The following is a 16,822-nucleotide window of genomic DNA, read 5'->3' as shown; positions in this document are numbered from 1 at the left end:
ATTGAATGCTGAATGACCGTGATAGACTGAACCTGGAGAAGATGTTTCCTCTGGTGGGCATGTCTAAGACCAGAGGACATAGCCTCAAAATAGAGGTGTGTCCTTTTGAAATGAAGATGTGGAGGAATTTCTGTAGCAGAGAGAACTGAATCTGTGGAAATCCTTGCCACAGGCAGCTGTGGAGGTCAATTCATTATGCATATTTAAGATCGAGCTTGATAGATTCTTGATTGGTCAAGGCATGAAGGGTTACGGGGTGCGAGGGTGTGGCAGGAGATACTGCAGCCGTAGAGAGGAAAAATGGATCAGCCAAAATGAGATGGTGGAGCAGACATGATAGGGTAAATGATCTTATGGTCTAATACAAGAATAATTATCTCCTCTGAAGTTATCTGGGTCCTGGTGAGAATGTACATGGAACACTGTGCACAGGCCTGGTCTCCCTTCCAGAGACAGCTTATGCCGTAAAGGGAATGAAGAGGTTTCCCGGATTGATTTTTGGGTTGTGGTAGTGTCCTCAGAGAGACTTCACTGACAGGGCTTGCCTCAAAACTAGAGAAATAAGACTGTGGTCTCGCCCCCTAAGCCAATGAGAGCATGCCTCTCCCAGCAGTGGTCGCTGATTGGCTGAGGATGTGTTTAATGATGGGCTGCTGCCAGGAGCTGGAGGTGTCAGTCTCCAGATTCTCGGAATCAAAGGAAGTTCCCCGAAACTCAAATTTAAAAGTAAATTTTATTATCAGAGTACAGATAAGTCACCACATGCAACCCCGAGAATCATTTTCCTTCGGACATACTGAGAACCATAGCAGACCCGGCAGGGAAAGATCAGCCAGAGTGCAGACACTGTGCAAAGGCAAATATAAATAAATAGCGATGGGTAACAAGAGCATGAAATAACCGCAGCGGCTGCCGATGGATCTCCGGAGCTCTCACCGCTCCCTGTGCAATCCGACAGGCCGAAGGCCAAGGAAGAACGAGGCGCAAAGGTAAATTCGTGTTTTAGAAAATGAGAAACAGGAGCAGGCGTGGCGATGCGGCCCATGGCGTTGTTCTGCCCCTCGCTCAGAACATAGTTGATCTTTAACCTCAGCGCAATTGTCCTTCAGCGTTCCGAACATCGCTGAGCCCCTACGTATATCTTCTGAATTTAGAAACATTGTGGAGAAAATTCCAAATACTCACCGCACTCTGGTTGAGGAAATTTCTCCTCATCTCGGTCCTGCTGAGGTGACCTCGGACTTTGAGTCTGTGACCCCTGATTCCACTGCCCAGACAGGAGAAACATCATTCCTGCCCCTACCCTGTAAATACCCCGTGAGACTGTTCTCTCTCAGTCAGGAAGCTTCTCCATGTGATCCTTGTGTTAATGAAGCTGGTTATAGTTCTTTCAGACCAGCAGCTTTGACCACAAGAACACCAGACAGTGGTCAGCACGGAATGTCTTGCAGTTACTGCGGGAGAAGGACTGGATGGACACAGTGGAGTGGTTCCCCGAGCAGACAGTCCAGACCATCTGGCAGAATGCCTCATCACCAGATCTCACCAACAGGCACCAAGACCTCACCTGTCTGGCGGCGAGAGGGGCCTCCCAGTCTGATCCTTGCTGCTTGCCTGGAGATCACTCCCACAGCGCGCTGCCCCGAGATTACCGCAGCGGAGATGAGAGGGCCCCTCCTAGTCTGATCCTTGCCGTATGCCCGGAGATAACTCCCACAGCGCGCTGCCCCGAGATTACCGCAGCGGAGATGAGAGGGCCCCTCCCAGTCTGATCCTTGCCGTATGCCCGGAGATCACTCCCACAGCGCGCTGCCCCGAGATTACCGCAGCGGAGATGAGACGGCCACTCATCCCTTTGTGGACTGTGGGCTGGCGAAGATCTGTGGAAAAAGATGCAAGGGCCTGTGACACAGCAGCTGCGTGACAAAAGGATCACTGATCGTCGGGCAACTATAAGGTTCCTCTACTACTGAACAGGGAGGGGCCGGGTTGACTGAGGGAGCCTCTGAATTATTGTAGTACTGAACCACCCCGGAGGGGGGCGCATGAGCGACAAAGCCCTATCGGTTTTAATGAATGTAAAAGAACACTAAATACAGCACTGACAACGAATGTTAATTGATTGGATAAAGACATTGCACGGTTTATCCAACCGAGTATTACTCGGGTGCATAAAGTTTATTTTGATTTTAGAAAACAATTTCTGGGATGAGTCCAGAAAGAGCGAGACCGGGCTTTCTATTTGAGCAGGTTAAATCAGGAAGTTTCTCAAACGGAAGGCATTCGAAATCAGGATTTCACCGAAAAAAAACTAATGTTTTCCAGCCAGTGAGGTAGAATGTCCATTCCTGTGCTCTTTCCTGCAGCCACAGGTCGGTCATCACCACTGCATCTGTCTCCTTACAGCACAATCTTCTCTGCACATCCCCAGTTTCACGGCATGAATTAACTTAATAGTTACTTTCAAAATTTACCACCGTTTTATCCCTCAATCTGACTTTCTTTAGACCTCGAGAAAACTAAAAACGTGCTGCCGGAGGAACTGAGCGTGTCCGGCAGCATCTGTGGAGAGACATGAAGAATCGACATTTCGGGTGGAGACAGTTTAGATGAAGGATCTCGACCCGGAAAGCCGATTGCTCCATTTCTCGCCACAGAGGGTGCCTGACCCGCTCAGTTCCTCCAGCGTCATGTTCCTTACTCGAGATTTCAGTATCTGAGGTCTCTTGTGCCTCTCTTTTCAGAACTTGGCCATTTCAGTCCTGCCTCAGACTGAACCAGGCTCTTCTCTCCGGCTTCATTTCTGTTCTGCTTCTTCTTTAGCCCATCTCGCCGACTGGGACATAGGCCGCCGCCAGCAGCTCGTAAGAGGCCCCTGTCCAGAGCAAGGGTTGATCGGCCCTGTGACTTCTCCTTTCACCATCCGATTTCAATCGTCTTCCAGTGGAGGTCCTTCCGATCCCAGGGATGAGTCCTTTGAAGATTCACTTGATTTTTCTGTCTCACTGGGTTCTTACGGGATGGGGTTGCTAGCCCCATGTCCAACCCTTTTCTTTTTGCAGCCGGGCTTGGGCAGTCCATGGCCGAGTTTTAATTTCCGACCTGTTAATCGAGTTTCCGGACTCACCCTGAGAATGGACATTACCGCGAATCCTTCCCACCGAACACTGGACAGCAACATAATGTTCATTCCCAGCGTACAAAATAGCTGGATGAACTCAGCATCTGCAGTGCACTTTGTTTTTGATATTCCTTCCCTGAGACTGCAGCGCCTGTAGTGGACAACCGCGGTACTGCAGGAATCCTCAGCTCCCAGAAAGTGAAAGCATTCTGAATCAGGAAGTGCTGGGAGTTAACATGGCTTCGAAAGGACAGGTCGAGAGTTTAACCGAGGAGGCAATTTGTTCCATCTGCCTGGATTTCTTCACCGATCCGGTTATACTGGAGTGCGGGCACAACTTCTGTCGGTCTTGTATCACACGGTGTTGGGAAATGGATGAGAGAAACTCCTGCCCGGAATGTAGAGAGGTGTTTGCTGACCGCACCCTCAGGGTAAGTTGGGCCTTAGCAAATCTGGCTGAAAAAGCTCGAAATCTAAACCTGAACCCGAACGGGAAGGAAAGTAAACGTCACTGCGAGGAACATGAGGAAGAACTGAAGCTGTTTTGTGAAACGGACAAGACACTGATCTGTCTGATCTGTAGAGATGCGCAGGAACACAGAGAGCACCGCTTCAAGCCGATTAAAGAAGCCGTTAAAATCTACAAGGTAAAACTAACCAGAATTTGATTTTGAGCCTCAATAACCAACGTATTTTCCGCACCTTTCGCTTTCCCGACGGGACTCTACCAGAAAGATCATCTTTCCCTCCCTCAGCACAATTCGTTCTCTAGGTAACTCCCTTATCCACTCGCTCCTCTCCACTGATCTCCCTCCTGGCTGCAAATGCAAGCGAGAGAAGTGTTACTGCTAACTCGTACACCTCCTCCCTCGTCACCATTCAGGTCCCCAATTCCTCCCGTTTCTCCCATGGTCGATTGACCTCTCCTATTAGGTTCTCCACCTCTCCCCTTACCACCATTCCGGGCCCCAGACAGTCCTTCCAGGTGAGCCAACACTTCACCTGCGAGTCTGCTGGAGTCGTCTGTTGCATCCGGTGCTCCCGGTGCGGCCTCCTCTACATCAGCGAGACCCGACGCAGATTGGGGGACCGCTTCGTCGAGCACCTCCACTCCGTCTGCCACAACAGACAGGACCTTCCGGTTGCCACTCACTTCAACTCTGCCCCTCATTCCTATCTAGATATGTCCATACATGGTCTCCTCTACTGCCATGATGAGGCCAAACTCAGGTTGGAGGAGCAACACCTCATCTACCGTGTGGGTAGCCTCCAGCCTTGTGGTATGAACATTGAATTCTCCAATTTCCAGTAATTCCCTCCCCCTCCCCCTTCCCCTATCCCAGGTCCCTCTCTGCCTCTCTCCCCTTTCAACTTTATCTCTAACTTTAACTTTACAGTTTAACTAACTTTATCTGCTTCTTTATCTCTACAGTTCTTTCATGCTTATCCCCTCCCCCTCCCCCCTTTATCTTTCCTCTGATTGGTTTTCCACCTGGCGCCTCTAGGCTCTACCCCCTCCCCTATCTCTATTACTGGGCTTCGGCCCTCTCTTCCCGCCCCCCCCCCCCCATTCCTGATAGTCTTGGCTGGAAAGTTTGGCTACTCTTTTCTCAAAGATGCTGCCTGACCTGCTGAGTTCTTCCAGCGTTGTGTACGTATTCTCCAGCTCTTTGCCTCTTCCCTCTCAGCTTCTCACTTCATCACCCTCCCCCACGTTCCTGCTCATGCTGTCTCACCCGTCACCTTTTTATTCGGGCTTCTGCCCCATTCCTTCCCAGTCCTAATGAAGGGTCTCATACCGAAATGTCGACAGTTTATTTCTCCTGCATAGATGCGGCCTGACTCACTGACTTCCTCCAGCATTTTGTGTGATAATCGGGTTTGATCACTTTCTTCTGATGCCTGTCTGTTTCTATTTCTTTCACTCTCTGGCTTCCAGGATCAGCTGAAATCTACCTTAGATTCTCTCACAAAAAAGATTTCAAACTTCCAGGATAAGGAGCAGCAACAGAAAGAGAAGATTTCCAGAGTTCGGGTGAGGCTTCCTGAGCGGAATTACTGATATTACTGTATAGTTTTATTCCATTTAATGTAGAATAGCAGAGTATCACAGCCCCAGTGACCTGGGTTCAATCCTGACCTCTGGTGCTGTCTTTGTGGAGTTTGCATGTTCCCCCTCTGACCGTGACAGTTCTAGACACATCCCAAGGACATGATGGATGAATGGTTAATTGCAATAAACCCTGTGTAGGTGGAGGATGGTGTATATGAATAAGGCGTGAGTTAATGAGTCAATGAGGAAAAATAAGTTTCAGGAAAGCGTGCGGGAATAGGGTTGATGGGAATGCTCTCAGAACTAACGTGGACTTTAATGGACCAAATGGTCACCTTAATGTCATAAGGAAATACAACACAGCAATACAGTAAATTAATCTTCATGTTTCATTTGACAGGAACAGTCACACAGTATTCAGTCCCACATCACGTCCCAGTTTGCTGCACTGTGCCAGATTATCACTGAGAAAGAGCAGAGCTCACTCAGGGATATCAAGAAAGAAGAGGCAAGGATTCTAAATCCAATGGAGAAAAATCTTGGAGAGATTCAAGAGAATATAAGGCTGATTCAGGAGGAAATTTCAAAGTTACAGGAACAGATGAATCAAAAAGACGGTGTGTTATTTCTCAAGGTGAGCAATTATATTCCGATTTGTTTCTGTCAAAGGACACTAACTGAACAGTGGTATATTTGAAATAAACACAGCACAGCAGCCAATTCTAACAGATGAATTGCCGCTGCAGGCGACCTCGCAGAGCTTTTTATACTTGGATGACACGCTCTCCAATCACTCCAATAATGATGTTCCAAAATGTCCCAGATACATATGCCATCATTCATTAGCAACATACAATCTCGAAGCGATGAAACATCAGGGTAATTAATCGTAAATTAAGCTGCAACTGAGTGGTCAACAAAAGATATGACATCTGTCTGTCCCCAGCACAAAACTGCCCAAAACAAAGTATGAACTTATTCCCTTCCCTCTTACCATGCCCCCACTCACGTGACTAGTTCCCATACAAACACAACACAGAATACAATGCAGACAGAAAACAGATACGTTGTTCCTCCACACACCATTTACAAATTTCAGGAAACTGTTCCTCTCCAGACAACTGATGCAAATATTCAAGGTTGTTGTCCAAGAAATGGACTTCAACAACTTCTGTACATCCCAGGACAGAATTCAATCTTCTGTGAAATGACTTACTCTGATCATAACACAGAGCTGCTGATTGGCTCCATAATTACCACATTAACTATCCTCTAAAGCTCCCATTAACACCCTGTTCCTGTCAGAGGCTCTGAGTGTGTCTGGTGCAGTGGATGTGAGTGTCTGTCAATCAGTGAGAACAAAGACTGTGACCCACACATCAGACTCTCTATCCGGTTTCCGTCAGATTAGGAAATCTTTTACTGTCTCTTTAGTTTTTCAGATAAATTTTACATGGGGTTATATCCCACTTCCCATTTAGTCCATCTTTCCCTATCAGTTTGGTAACTTCACAAGTCTTCTCCCACTTTCTCACCACACCAAGCAACAGTGCCCTGTGTGTTTATCCAGATTCCCCATTACATTCAATCTCTGCTGTTCCAACTCAACTACTCCTGCAGCAGTGAGTTCCACATCCTCTTCACTAAATTTCTAAAAGGATTTATTAAAATCCATCTGGAATTTCATCTCCCCACGTCTCCCCATAAATAGAGATACTTTCTCCACCTACGCACAATCAAATCTATCACTGATCTTAAACTACCCCATCTTATCACCCTGATGTCATATCCAGATATAAATGCACAACTTGTCCTGTCTTTCATGTAGGTTTCATCCTCTCAGTAATGGTCTAACATTCATTGTAATTTACCCCGTGATTCTGCGTTGTTTGTGTGCGTGAGTGACTGTGGGAGTGGGAATTTTCATTTGGATGTGAACAGTAAGTCCAAGTCTATTTGTGTTTTTATTTTTTTCAGGAGGAAGCTCATCAGAACAGGAGGTAAGACATGCTCTTTACCAAAACCCTGTATGACTTTGTAAGATAGTTCAGAATTGCAGTTTATAATGAGCAGTTTATTATTTATAGAATTCCTGATGATGTCCAGAAATTGTCAGTGACAGATGAGGCCCTACCGGTTGAAAAATTCGATCACCCCTATTTGTTGATCACAGTGCTGAGAGAAACACTTGATGCCATGAATGGAGGTAAAATTACAAAAATTACGCTATAATTTGAAGCAGAGATTGGCTGTAATAATGAGCTGAAGGCTGAACTGAAATTTATTCCACATGAAACTGACAGACTGGGAGGCATCACTGTCACATGGCCAGCTGGAGATGTCAGAGCTGTGAACACACCAGCACAGGGCCACAATGCAACCAACACACGGGACCACTGCGTACTCATCCCAGGCACACTTTAACACACTGACACGAGTTTGAATCCCACCACAGTAGCTGGGAAATTAATACTGGGATCATGATATTGAATGGAATAAAAGTGGGTATCAGTGCGGTCAGCAAGTTTATCAGAAAAATACACAAGTCTTTAGTGTGCCGCTCACCCGGTCTGATCTGTCTGATTCAGTCAAGTCTACTACCCGCTGATCTCACAGGTCTCACTGTTGTTTTCAAACCACCACTTTGAAGCAAAGCGAGACTTAGCCAGGCCACAACAACAAGCATTGGCCTCCATCAGGATTTCATCTTGGGAGAAGCACACACAGCATAACTGACCTGTCAAAGCTTCCTCTCTCTCACACACACACAAGGAGTACTGACAGATTGTAGTCAGAGTCTCAGCGATATACATTGTTATTTCCCTCAGTAACCTGGAAAACATTCTCTTCAGACATATTTATTTACTGATTTTAATCAACTCACATACTGTCAACACACACCAGACATGTGATGACACACCGTAACATACAAATAATTCAATGTGCACACACACCATTGACATTTATTACAATCAACACACACAGACACACAGACACACACACACACACACACACACACACACACACACACACACACACACACACACACACACACACACACACACAATGATATTTACCTCAAGTGTGGTCCAGTGTGGACGTTGCTTAAGTTCATGTGGACAGTGTCGAATAGGCTGATGAATACAGGACTGAAGGTGTTACATTTGAATGCACCAATATACGGAATAATGTACACCACAGGGAGAGATTGGCAGGAGCAATGTTGCTGGAGTCACTGAATTGTGGCTGAAAGAAGATCATGGCTTAAAGCAACATTCAAGAATACATCTTGTATTCAAAGGACAAACAGGTAGGGAAAGGAGCTGGGGAGTCTCTGCTGGTAGAAAATCAAATCAAATACTTCAACAGTGGTGACTTTGGTAGATGTAGAATCATTCTTTGGGTAGAGTTAAGGATCAGTAAGACTAAAAAGAGAGGCCTCCAAATAGTAGCCAGGATATGCAATTAAAATATAAATGCAATTCTGGACTGGGATTTGTGTAATCAACCAGATTTGATTAGAGCACTTAGGGCAAATGAAGCAGTGATCTTAAAATGATGGAATTCAGAGGGAGAAGATAAAATCAGTTGTATAAATAAAAGACAAGAGGGAGGAGCTGAGCAATGTAGATTGGAAAGGGATTCAAGCCAGGATGATGGCAGAACAACAAAGACTCGAGTTTCTGGTGGCAATTCAGAAGGCACAGGATAGATACATAACAAAGATGAAGGAATATTCAAAGTATGATGTACCCTTGTCTGACAAGGGAATTCAAAGACAGCATTAAAGCAAAAGAGGACATATCACATCGCAAAAATTAGTAGGAAGTTGGAGGATGGAGAAGGTTCTGATAACCAACAGAAAACAACTAAAAAGCCCTAAGGAGAGAAAAGATGAGACTCGAGGGAAAGCTAGCCAACAATACACAAGATGATACAACATGTTTTTTTTTTCAAATATATAGAGTAAAAGAGAGGGAAGAGTAGATATCAGAACTCCAGACAGTGACACTGGAGATGTAGAAATGGGAGCCAAATACATAGCAGATGTATGTATCAAGTTTTTTGTGTCTATCCTCACTGTGGAAGATAGCAGAAATGTGATTGTGTCAGGGGACAGAAATAAGTATTGTTGCTATTACTAAGTACAAAGTGTATGTGAAGATGAAAGGTCTGAAGGGAGATAAAACATTTGGAGCAGATGGACAAGTGTTCAGAGGGAGGTCGCTGAAGAGAATGTGGAGGCATTAGTAATGATTTTTCCAGATTCACTAGATTCTGGAATCATTCAATAGGTTGGAAAATTGCAAAGATCACTTTATTCTTCAAAAAGGGAGAGTGGCTGAGGAAAGGAAATTATGGGTGAGTTCATCTGACTGCAGTGAAATAGTTGTCATGGAAGTGGGTTTCTCGATAAGATGTTGGAGTCCATTACTAAGCATGAGCATTTGGGTACATGGAGGCACAGGATAAAATAGGCAGAATACAGCAAGGATTCCTTTAAAAACATTAAAAAAAACATAGAAGACCGATGGCACAATACAGGCCCTCCAGACAACTCCCTCTATGGTGTCCAGCTTTTCTGCAGCCATGACACTGTCTCTGATAGTGCCACATCCCCACCTCTTTTTCCTCCCTCCCTGTCCTTGCTGGAACATCTAAAACCGGGAACTTGAAGTAACCATTCCTGTCCCTGAGCCATCCAAGTCTCTGTGATGGCTACCACATCATATCTCCAAGTGCTGATCCACACCCTCTCATCTAGAGATAGTGTCACGGCTGCAGAAACGGTGGAAGCCATGGAGGGATTGTTTACGGAGTCTCTGTGGGTGAAGGCTAGGAACAGGAAGGTGTCAATAACTCTACTGGGTGTTTGTTATAGGCTGCCCAATAGTAACAGAAATATCGAGGAGCAGATGGGAAAAAAAGACCCTGGAAAGGTGTAATAATAAGAGTTGTCAAGGTGGGAGATCTTAATTTCACAAATATTAATTGGCAAGGTGTTTAGATGGGGCCGAGTTTGTTAGGTGTGTTCAGGAAGCTTTATTGACAGTATGTAGATAAGCCGACAAGAGGAGAGGCTGTACTTGATTTGGTATTGGGAAATGAACCTGGTCAGGTCAGATCTCTGAGTGGGAGAGAATTTCAGAGATAGTGATCATAACTCTGTCTCCTTTACAATAGCATTGGACAGAGAAAGGAACAGACAAGTTAGGAAAGTATTTAATTGGACTAAGGGGAATTGTGAGGCCATCAGGCAGGAACTTGGAAGCTTAAGTTGGGAACAGATGTTCTCAGGGAAAGGTACGGAATAAATGTGCTAAATGTTCAGGGGATATTTGGGATATCAAGGCTTATTAGGAGAGTGGGGAGGTGTGGGATCCAAGGGGATATTGCTTTCTGGGTATAGGGCTGGCTTGCCCACGGAAGGCAATGAGTGGTTGTGGACGGGTCATGTTCAGCATGGAGGTCGGTGACCAGTGGTGTGTCGCAGGGATCTGCTCTGGGACCCTTGCCCTTAGTGATTTTTGTGGATGGTGTGGATGGGTAAGTGGAGGGATGGGTAGGTGTGTGTGCTGAAGGCACGGGGGTCGGGGGCTGTTGTGGATGGTGTGGATGGGGAAGTGGAGGGATGTGTTGGTGTGTGTGCTGAAGGCACGGGGGTCGAGGGCTGTTGTGGATGGTGTGGATGGGGAAGAGGAGGGATGGGTCGGTGTGTGTGCTGAAGGCACGGGGGTCGAGGGCTGTTGTGGATGGTGTGGATGGGGAAGTGGAGGGATGTGTTGGTGTGTGTGCTGAAGGCACGGGGGTCGAGGGCTGTTGTGGATGGTGTGGATGGGGAAGTGGAGGGATGTGTCGGTGTGTGTGCTGAAGGCACGGGGGTTGTGGGCTGTTGTGGATGGGGAAGTGGAGGGATGTGTTGGTGTGTGTGCTGAAGGCACGGGGGTCGGGGGCTGTTGTGGATGGTGTGGATGGGGAAGTGGAGGGATGTGTTGGTGTGTGTGCTGAAGGCACGGGGGTCGGGGGCTGTTGTGGATGGGGAAGTGGAAGGATGCATTGGTGTGTGTGCTGAAGGCACGGGGGTCGAGGGCTGTTGTGGATGGTGTGGATGGGGAAGAGGAGGGATGGGTCGGTGTGTGTGCTGAAGGCACGGGGGTCGAGGGCTGTTGTGGATGGTGTGGATGGGGAAGAGGAGGGATGGGTAGGTGTATGTGCTGAAGGCACGGGGGTTGGGGGCTGTTGTGGATGGGAAAGTGGAGGGATGTGTCGGTGTGTGTGCTGAAGGCACGGGGGTTGGGGGCTGTTGTGGATGGGGAAGTGGAGGGATGTGTCGGTGTGTGTGCTGAAGGCACGGGGGTTGTGGGCTGTTGTGGATGGGGAAGTGGAGGGATGTGTCGGTGTGTGTGCTGAAGGTACGGGGTTGGGGGCTGTTGTGGATGGGGAAGTGGAGGGATGTGTCGGTGTGTGTGCTGAAGGCACGGGGGTTGGGGGCTGTTGTGGATGGGGAAGTGGAGGGATGTGTCGGTGTGTGTGCTGAAGGCACGGGGGTTGTGGGCTGTTGTGGATGGGGAAGTGGAGGGATGTGTCGGTGTGTGTGCTGAAGGTACGGGGGTTGGGGGCTGTTGTGGATGGGGAAGTGGAGGGATGTGTTGGTGTGTGTGCTGAAGGTACGGGGTTGGGGGCTGTTGTGGATGGTGTGGATGGGGAAGTGGAGGGATGTGTTGGTGTGTGTGCTGAAGGTACGGGGGTTGGGGGCTGTTGTGGATGGTTTGGATGGGGAAGTGGAGGGATGTGTTGGTGTGTGTGCTGAAGGTACGGGGGTTGGGGGCTGTTGTGGATGGTGTGGATGGGGAAGTGGAGGGATGTGTTGGTGTGTGTGCTGAAGGTACGGGGGTCAGGGGCTGTTGTGGATGGTGTGGATGGGGAAGTGGAGGGATGCGTTGGTGTGTGTGCTGAAGGCACGGGGGTTGTGGGCTGTTGTGCATGGGGAAGTGGAGGGATGGGTAGGTGTGTGTGCTGAAGGTACGGGGGTTGGGGGCTGTTGTGGATGGGGAAGTGGAGAGATGGGTTGGTGTGCCTGCTGAAGGCACGGGGGTTGGGGGCTGTTGTGGATGGGGAAGTGGAGGGATGGGTAGGTGTGTGTGCTGAAGGTACGGGGGTTGGGGGCTGTTGTGGATGGGGAAGTGGAGGGATGGGTAGGTGTGTGAGCTGAAGGCACGGGTGTTGGGGGTTGATGTGGATGGGGAAGTGGAGGGATGTGTTGGTGTGTGTGCTGAAGGCTGGTGTTGGGGGCTGTTGTGGATGGTGTGGATTGGGAAGTGGAAGGATGCGTTGGTGTGTGTGCTGAAGGCACGGGGGTCGGGGGCTGCTGTGGATGGTGTGGATGGGGAAGTGGAGGGATGGGTAGGTGTGTGTGCTGAAGGTACGGGGGTTGGGGGCTATTGTGGATGGTGTGGATGGGGAAGTGGAGGGATGGGTAGGTGTGTGAGCTGAAGGCACGGGGGTTGGGGGCTGTTGTGGATGGGGAAGTGGAGGGATGGGTAGGTGTGTGTGCTGAAGGCACGGGGGTTGGGGGCTGTTGTGGATGGTGTGGATGGGGAAGTGGAGGGATGGGTTGGTGTATGTGCTGAAGGCACGGGTGTTGGGGGTTGATGTGGATGGGGAAGTGGAGGGATGTGTTGGTGTGTGTGCTGAAGGCACGGGGGTCGGGGGCTGTTGTGGATGGTTTGGATGGGGAAGTGGAGGGATGGGTTGGTGTATGTGCTGAAGTTACGGGGGTTGGGGGCTGTTGTGGATGGTTTGGATGGGGAAGTGGAGGGATGGGTTGGTGTATGTGCTGAAGTTACGGGGGTCGGGGGCTGTTGTGGATGGTGTGGATGGGGAAGTGGAGGGATGTGTTGGTGTGTGTGCTGAAGGCACGGGTGTTGGGGGTTGTTGTGGATGGGGAAGTGGAGGGATGGGTTGGTGTGCCTGCTGAAGGCACGGGTGTTGGGGGCTGCTGTGGATGGTTTGGATGGGGAAGTGGAAGGATGTGTTGGTGTGTGTGCTGAAGGCACAGGGGTCAGGGGCTGTTCTGGGTGGTGTGGAGTGCTGTCAAGGGTTGCAGCAGGGCGTTGGTGTGATGTGGGACTGGGCTGGAAGGTGGCGGATGGAGTTCAGCCCAGGTGGATGTGAGGTGGTTCATTTTTGTGGGTCGGGGGTGATAGCGAAATGTTGTGTTGGAGGTGGGACTCTTCGGAATGTGGAGGATCAGAGGGGTATTGTCTCCGAGTCCATAGGACACTCAGAGCAGCTGCTCAGGTTGGCTCTGTGGTTGGGAGGGCATGCAGTGTGTTGGCCTGGAATTTGTGAGCCCAGCTGGAGTACTGTGCTCAGTTCTGGTTGCCTCACTTCAGGAAGGATGTGGAAATCATAGAAAGGGTGCAGAGGAGATTTACAAGGATGTTGCCTAGATTGGGGAGCATGCCTTATGAGAACAGGTTGAGTGAACTTGAGTGAAGGAAGATGAGTGGTGACCTGATAGAGGTGTATACGATGATGAGGGGCAGTGATTGTGTGGATAGTCAGTGGCTTTTTCCTAGGGCTGAAATGGCTGCCACAAGAGGACACAGGTTTAAGGTGCTGGGGAGTAGGTACAGAGGAGATGTCAAGGGTAAGATTTTTACTCAGAGTGGTGAGGGCATGGAATGGGCTGCTGGCAACGGTGGTGGAGGCAAATACAATAGGACCTTTTAAGAGACTTTTAGATAGGTACATGGAGCTTAGAACAACAGAGGGCTATCGGAAAGTCTAGCAATTTCAAAGGTAGGGACATGTTTGGCACAACTCTGTGGGCCGAATGGCCTGTACTGTGCTGTAGGTTTTCTATGTTTCTATATTTGTGTGGAGCTCTGCATAAGTACGTTCCAATGAGTCAGTGAAGTTGATGGAGAAAATCCTGAGATGCAGTATCAGGATCCTGAGGTATAATATGATGTGGAACAGTCAGCATGGCTTTGTCAAGGGCAGGTCGTGCCTTACGAGCCTGATTTTGAGGATGTGACTGAACACATTGTTGAAGGAAGAGCAGTAGATGTAGTGTACGTGGATTTCAGCAAGGCATTTGATAAGGTACCCCATGCAAGTCTTATTGAGAAAGTAAGGTGGAATGGGATCCAAGGGGACATTGCTTTGTGGATCCAGAACTGGCTTGCCAACGGAAGGCAAAGAGTAGTTGTAGACAGGTCATATTCTGCATTGAAGTCAGTGACCAGTGGTGTGCATCAGGGATCTGTTCTGGGACCCCTACTCTTCGTGATTATTATAAATGAAGTGGAGTGATAGGTTAGTAAATTTGCTGATGACACAAAGGTTGGAGGTGTTGTGGATAGTGTGGAGGGCAGTCAGAGGTTACAGTGGGACGTTGATAGGATGCAAAACTGGGCTAAGAAGTGGCAGATGGAGTTCAACCCAGATAAGTGTGAAGTGCTTCATTTTGGTAGGTCAAATATGATGGCAGAATATAGTATTAATGGTAAGGCTTTTGGCAGTGTGGAGGATCAGAGGGATCTTGGGGTCCGAGTCCATAGGACGCTCAAAGCAGCTGCGCATGTTGACTCTGTGGTTAAGAAGGCGTACGGTGTATTGACCTTCACCAATCATGGAATTGAATTTAGGAGCCAAGATGTCATGTTGCAGCTATATAGGACCCTGGTCAGACCCCACCTGGAGTACTGTGCTCATTTCCAGTCGCCTCACTACAGGAAGGATGTGGCAGCCATATAAAGTGTACAAAGGAGATTTACAAGGATGTTGCCTGGATTGGGGAGCATGCCTTATGAGAATAGGTTGAGTGAACTTGGCCTTTTCTCCTTGGAGCGACGGAGGATGAGGGGTGACCTGATAGAGGTGTATAAGATGATGAGAGGCATTGATCATGTGGATAGTCAGAGGCTTTTTCCCAGGGTTGAAATGGCTGCCACAAGTGGGCACAGGTTTATGGTGCTGAGGAGTAGGTACAGAGGAGATGTCAGGGGTAAGTTTTATACTCAGAGTGTGGTGAGTGCATGGAATGGGCTTTCGGAAATGGTGGTGGAAGCAGCTATGGTATGGTCTTTTAAGAGGCTTTTGGATAGGTACATGGAGCTTAGAAAAATAGAGGGCTGTGGGTAACCGGAGTAATTTCTAAGGTAGGGACATGTTCGGCACAACTTTGTGGGTTGAAGGACCTCTATAGTGCTGTAGGTTTTCTATGTTTCTATGTTTCTATCTGTGTCCCGCTCCACCTTCTCATTACGTCCACACACACACAGTTCTCCCATGAGCTTTCCACCCCTCCAACTCCTGGTTCTGGTTCAATCTGCCATTCATCTCTCCCCTGCTGCTTCCCATTATCACCTCCTTTTACTGTCTCAAACCTCCACACTTCCCCCACTTCACACTTCACACTCACTAACGAATGCTAACATTGAATGAAAAGCAATACACACAAAATGCTGGTGGAACGCAGCAGGCCAGGCTGCAGCTATAGGGAGAAGCACTGTCAACGTTTTGTTTTGGCCCTAAACGTCGACATCGCTTCTCCCTATAGATGCTGCCTGGCCTGCTGCGTTCCACCAGCATTTTGTGTGTGTTGTTCCTTGAATTTCCAGCATCTGCAGATTTCCTCATGATTGAATGAACAGGCCTGGGTGTGTGCTGTACCATTCTATGTTCTCTGTTCTGAAGAATGAGATGAGATCTCAGGGACACACAAAATTATTTCAGGGCTCAACAGGCAGGATGCAAAGTGTATGTTTCCATGTCTGAGGAGTCAAGGGTCAGGGGTCGCTGTCTCTTTGGAACTCTCTGTACCGAGGGGGGGTGGTGGTGGTGTCTCAGTCATTCAGTTCACTTAAAGTCACAGAGCCTTTCATCGTACAGCATAGAAATACGTCCTTCTGCCCATCTCCTTTGTGCTGACCTGTTTATCCATCTACATTCATCCCATTGACTGGCATTAGGTCAGTCTCCCTCTGTGCCTTGCCTATTGAAGTGTCTGTCCAAGTGTCTCTTAAACACAGAGGACTGGAGGCCTGTGACCTGCAGAGGTTGATGCTGGGGCCACGTTTATTTGTCATTCATATTGATCATTTGGGTGAGAATGCAGGTGACATAATAGTTCTGTGGATGACACTAAAATTCATGGTGTAATGGTCAGGACAGGGAAGAGGGTTATCTCTGTTTACACCAGGCCCTCGATCAATTGTAGAGTTGGATATAGTGACAATGTTTTAAAATACATTTTGGCAGGTACATGGATAAGAAAGGTGGAAAGGAATAATGGGCAAATGGGACGAGCTCATTAAAGCAAGCTGGTCGGCACGAAAAAGTTGGGCCAAAGAGCCTCTGTGACCTCCTGTTTAAATCCAATCACCCAACCAGTCCCATCTGAATCTATCGCTCCCCCACACCCACGTCTACTGGCTATCTCTCCTATTTATTTCTATTTTTGAGGGACAATGTTGATCTGTAAAGGTTAATGTCCATCTCTCTCCACACATGCTGTCTGGCCTGCGGAGTTCCACCAGCATTTTGTGTGTGTCTGATCGGGAAAAATCTGCTCTCGGTCTGGTGGAAAAGCCTTGTTTGTTCATTGGCTGTAGTTGGATAAAACCCCGGAAACGGTT

The 16,822-nt window shown here is 48.3% G+C and overlaps 1 protein-coding gene across 3 annotated transcripts in view; it reads left to right on the top strand.

The window, feature by feature from the left end:
• Nucleotides 1–3,338: 3,338 nt before the first annotated feature.
• LOC132401294 (E3 ubiquitin-protein ligase TRIM39-like) overlaps nucleotides 3,339–16,822 on the top strand; it is a 28,058-nt gene continuing 14,574 nt past the window's right edge. For all 3 annotated transcript variants that reach the window (XM_059983391.1, XM_059983392.1, XM_059983394.1), the window contains exons 1-5: nucleotides 3,339–3,768; nucleotides 5,061–5,156; nucleotides 5,575–5,808; nucleotides 7,152–7,174; nucleotides 7,262–7,380. In XM_059983391.1, the coding sequence (XP_059839374.1) occupies nucleotides 3,358–3,768; nucleotides 5,061–5,156; nucleotides 5,575–5,808; nucleotides 7,152–7,174; nucleotides 7,262–7,380 (883 nt within the window). In that variant the 5' untranslated portion in view covers nucleotides 3,339–3,357. The remainder of the gene's footprint in view (nucleotides 3,769–5,060; nucleotides 5,157–5,574; nucleotides 5,809–7,151; nucleotides 7,175–7,261; nucleotides 7,381–16,822) is intronic.

Source organism: Hypanus sabinus, chromosome 10 (assembly GCF_030144855.1).
Source record: "Hypanus sabinus isolate sHypSab1 chromosome 10, sHypSab1.hap1, whole genome shotgun sequence".
NCBI classification, from domain to species: domain Eukaryota; kingdom Metazoa; phylum Chordata; class Chondrichthyes; order Myliobatiformes; family Dasyatidae; genus Hypanus; species Hypanus sabinus.
Note: the sequence above shows the minus strand (reverse complement) of the source record. Positions and strands in the feature narration are given on the sequence as shown.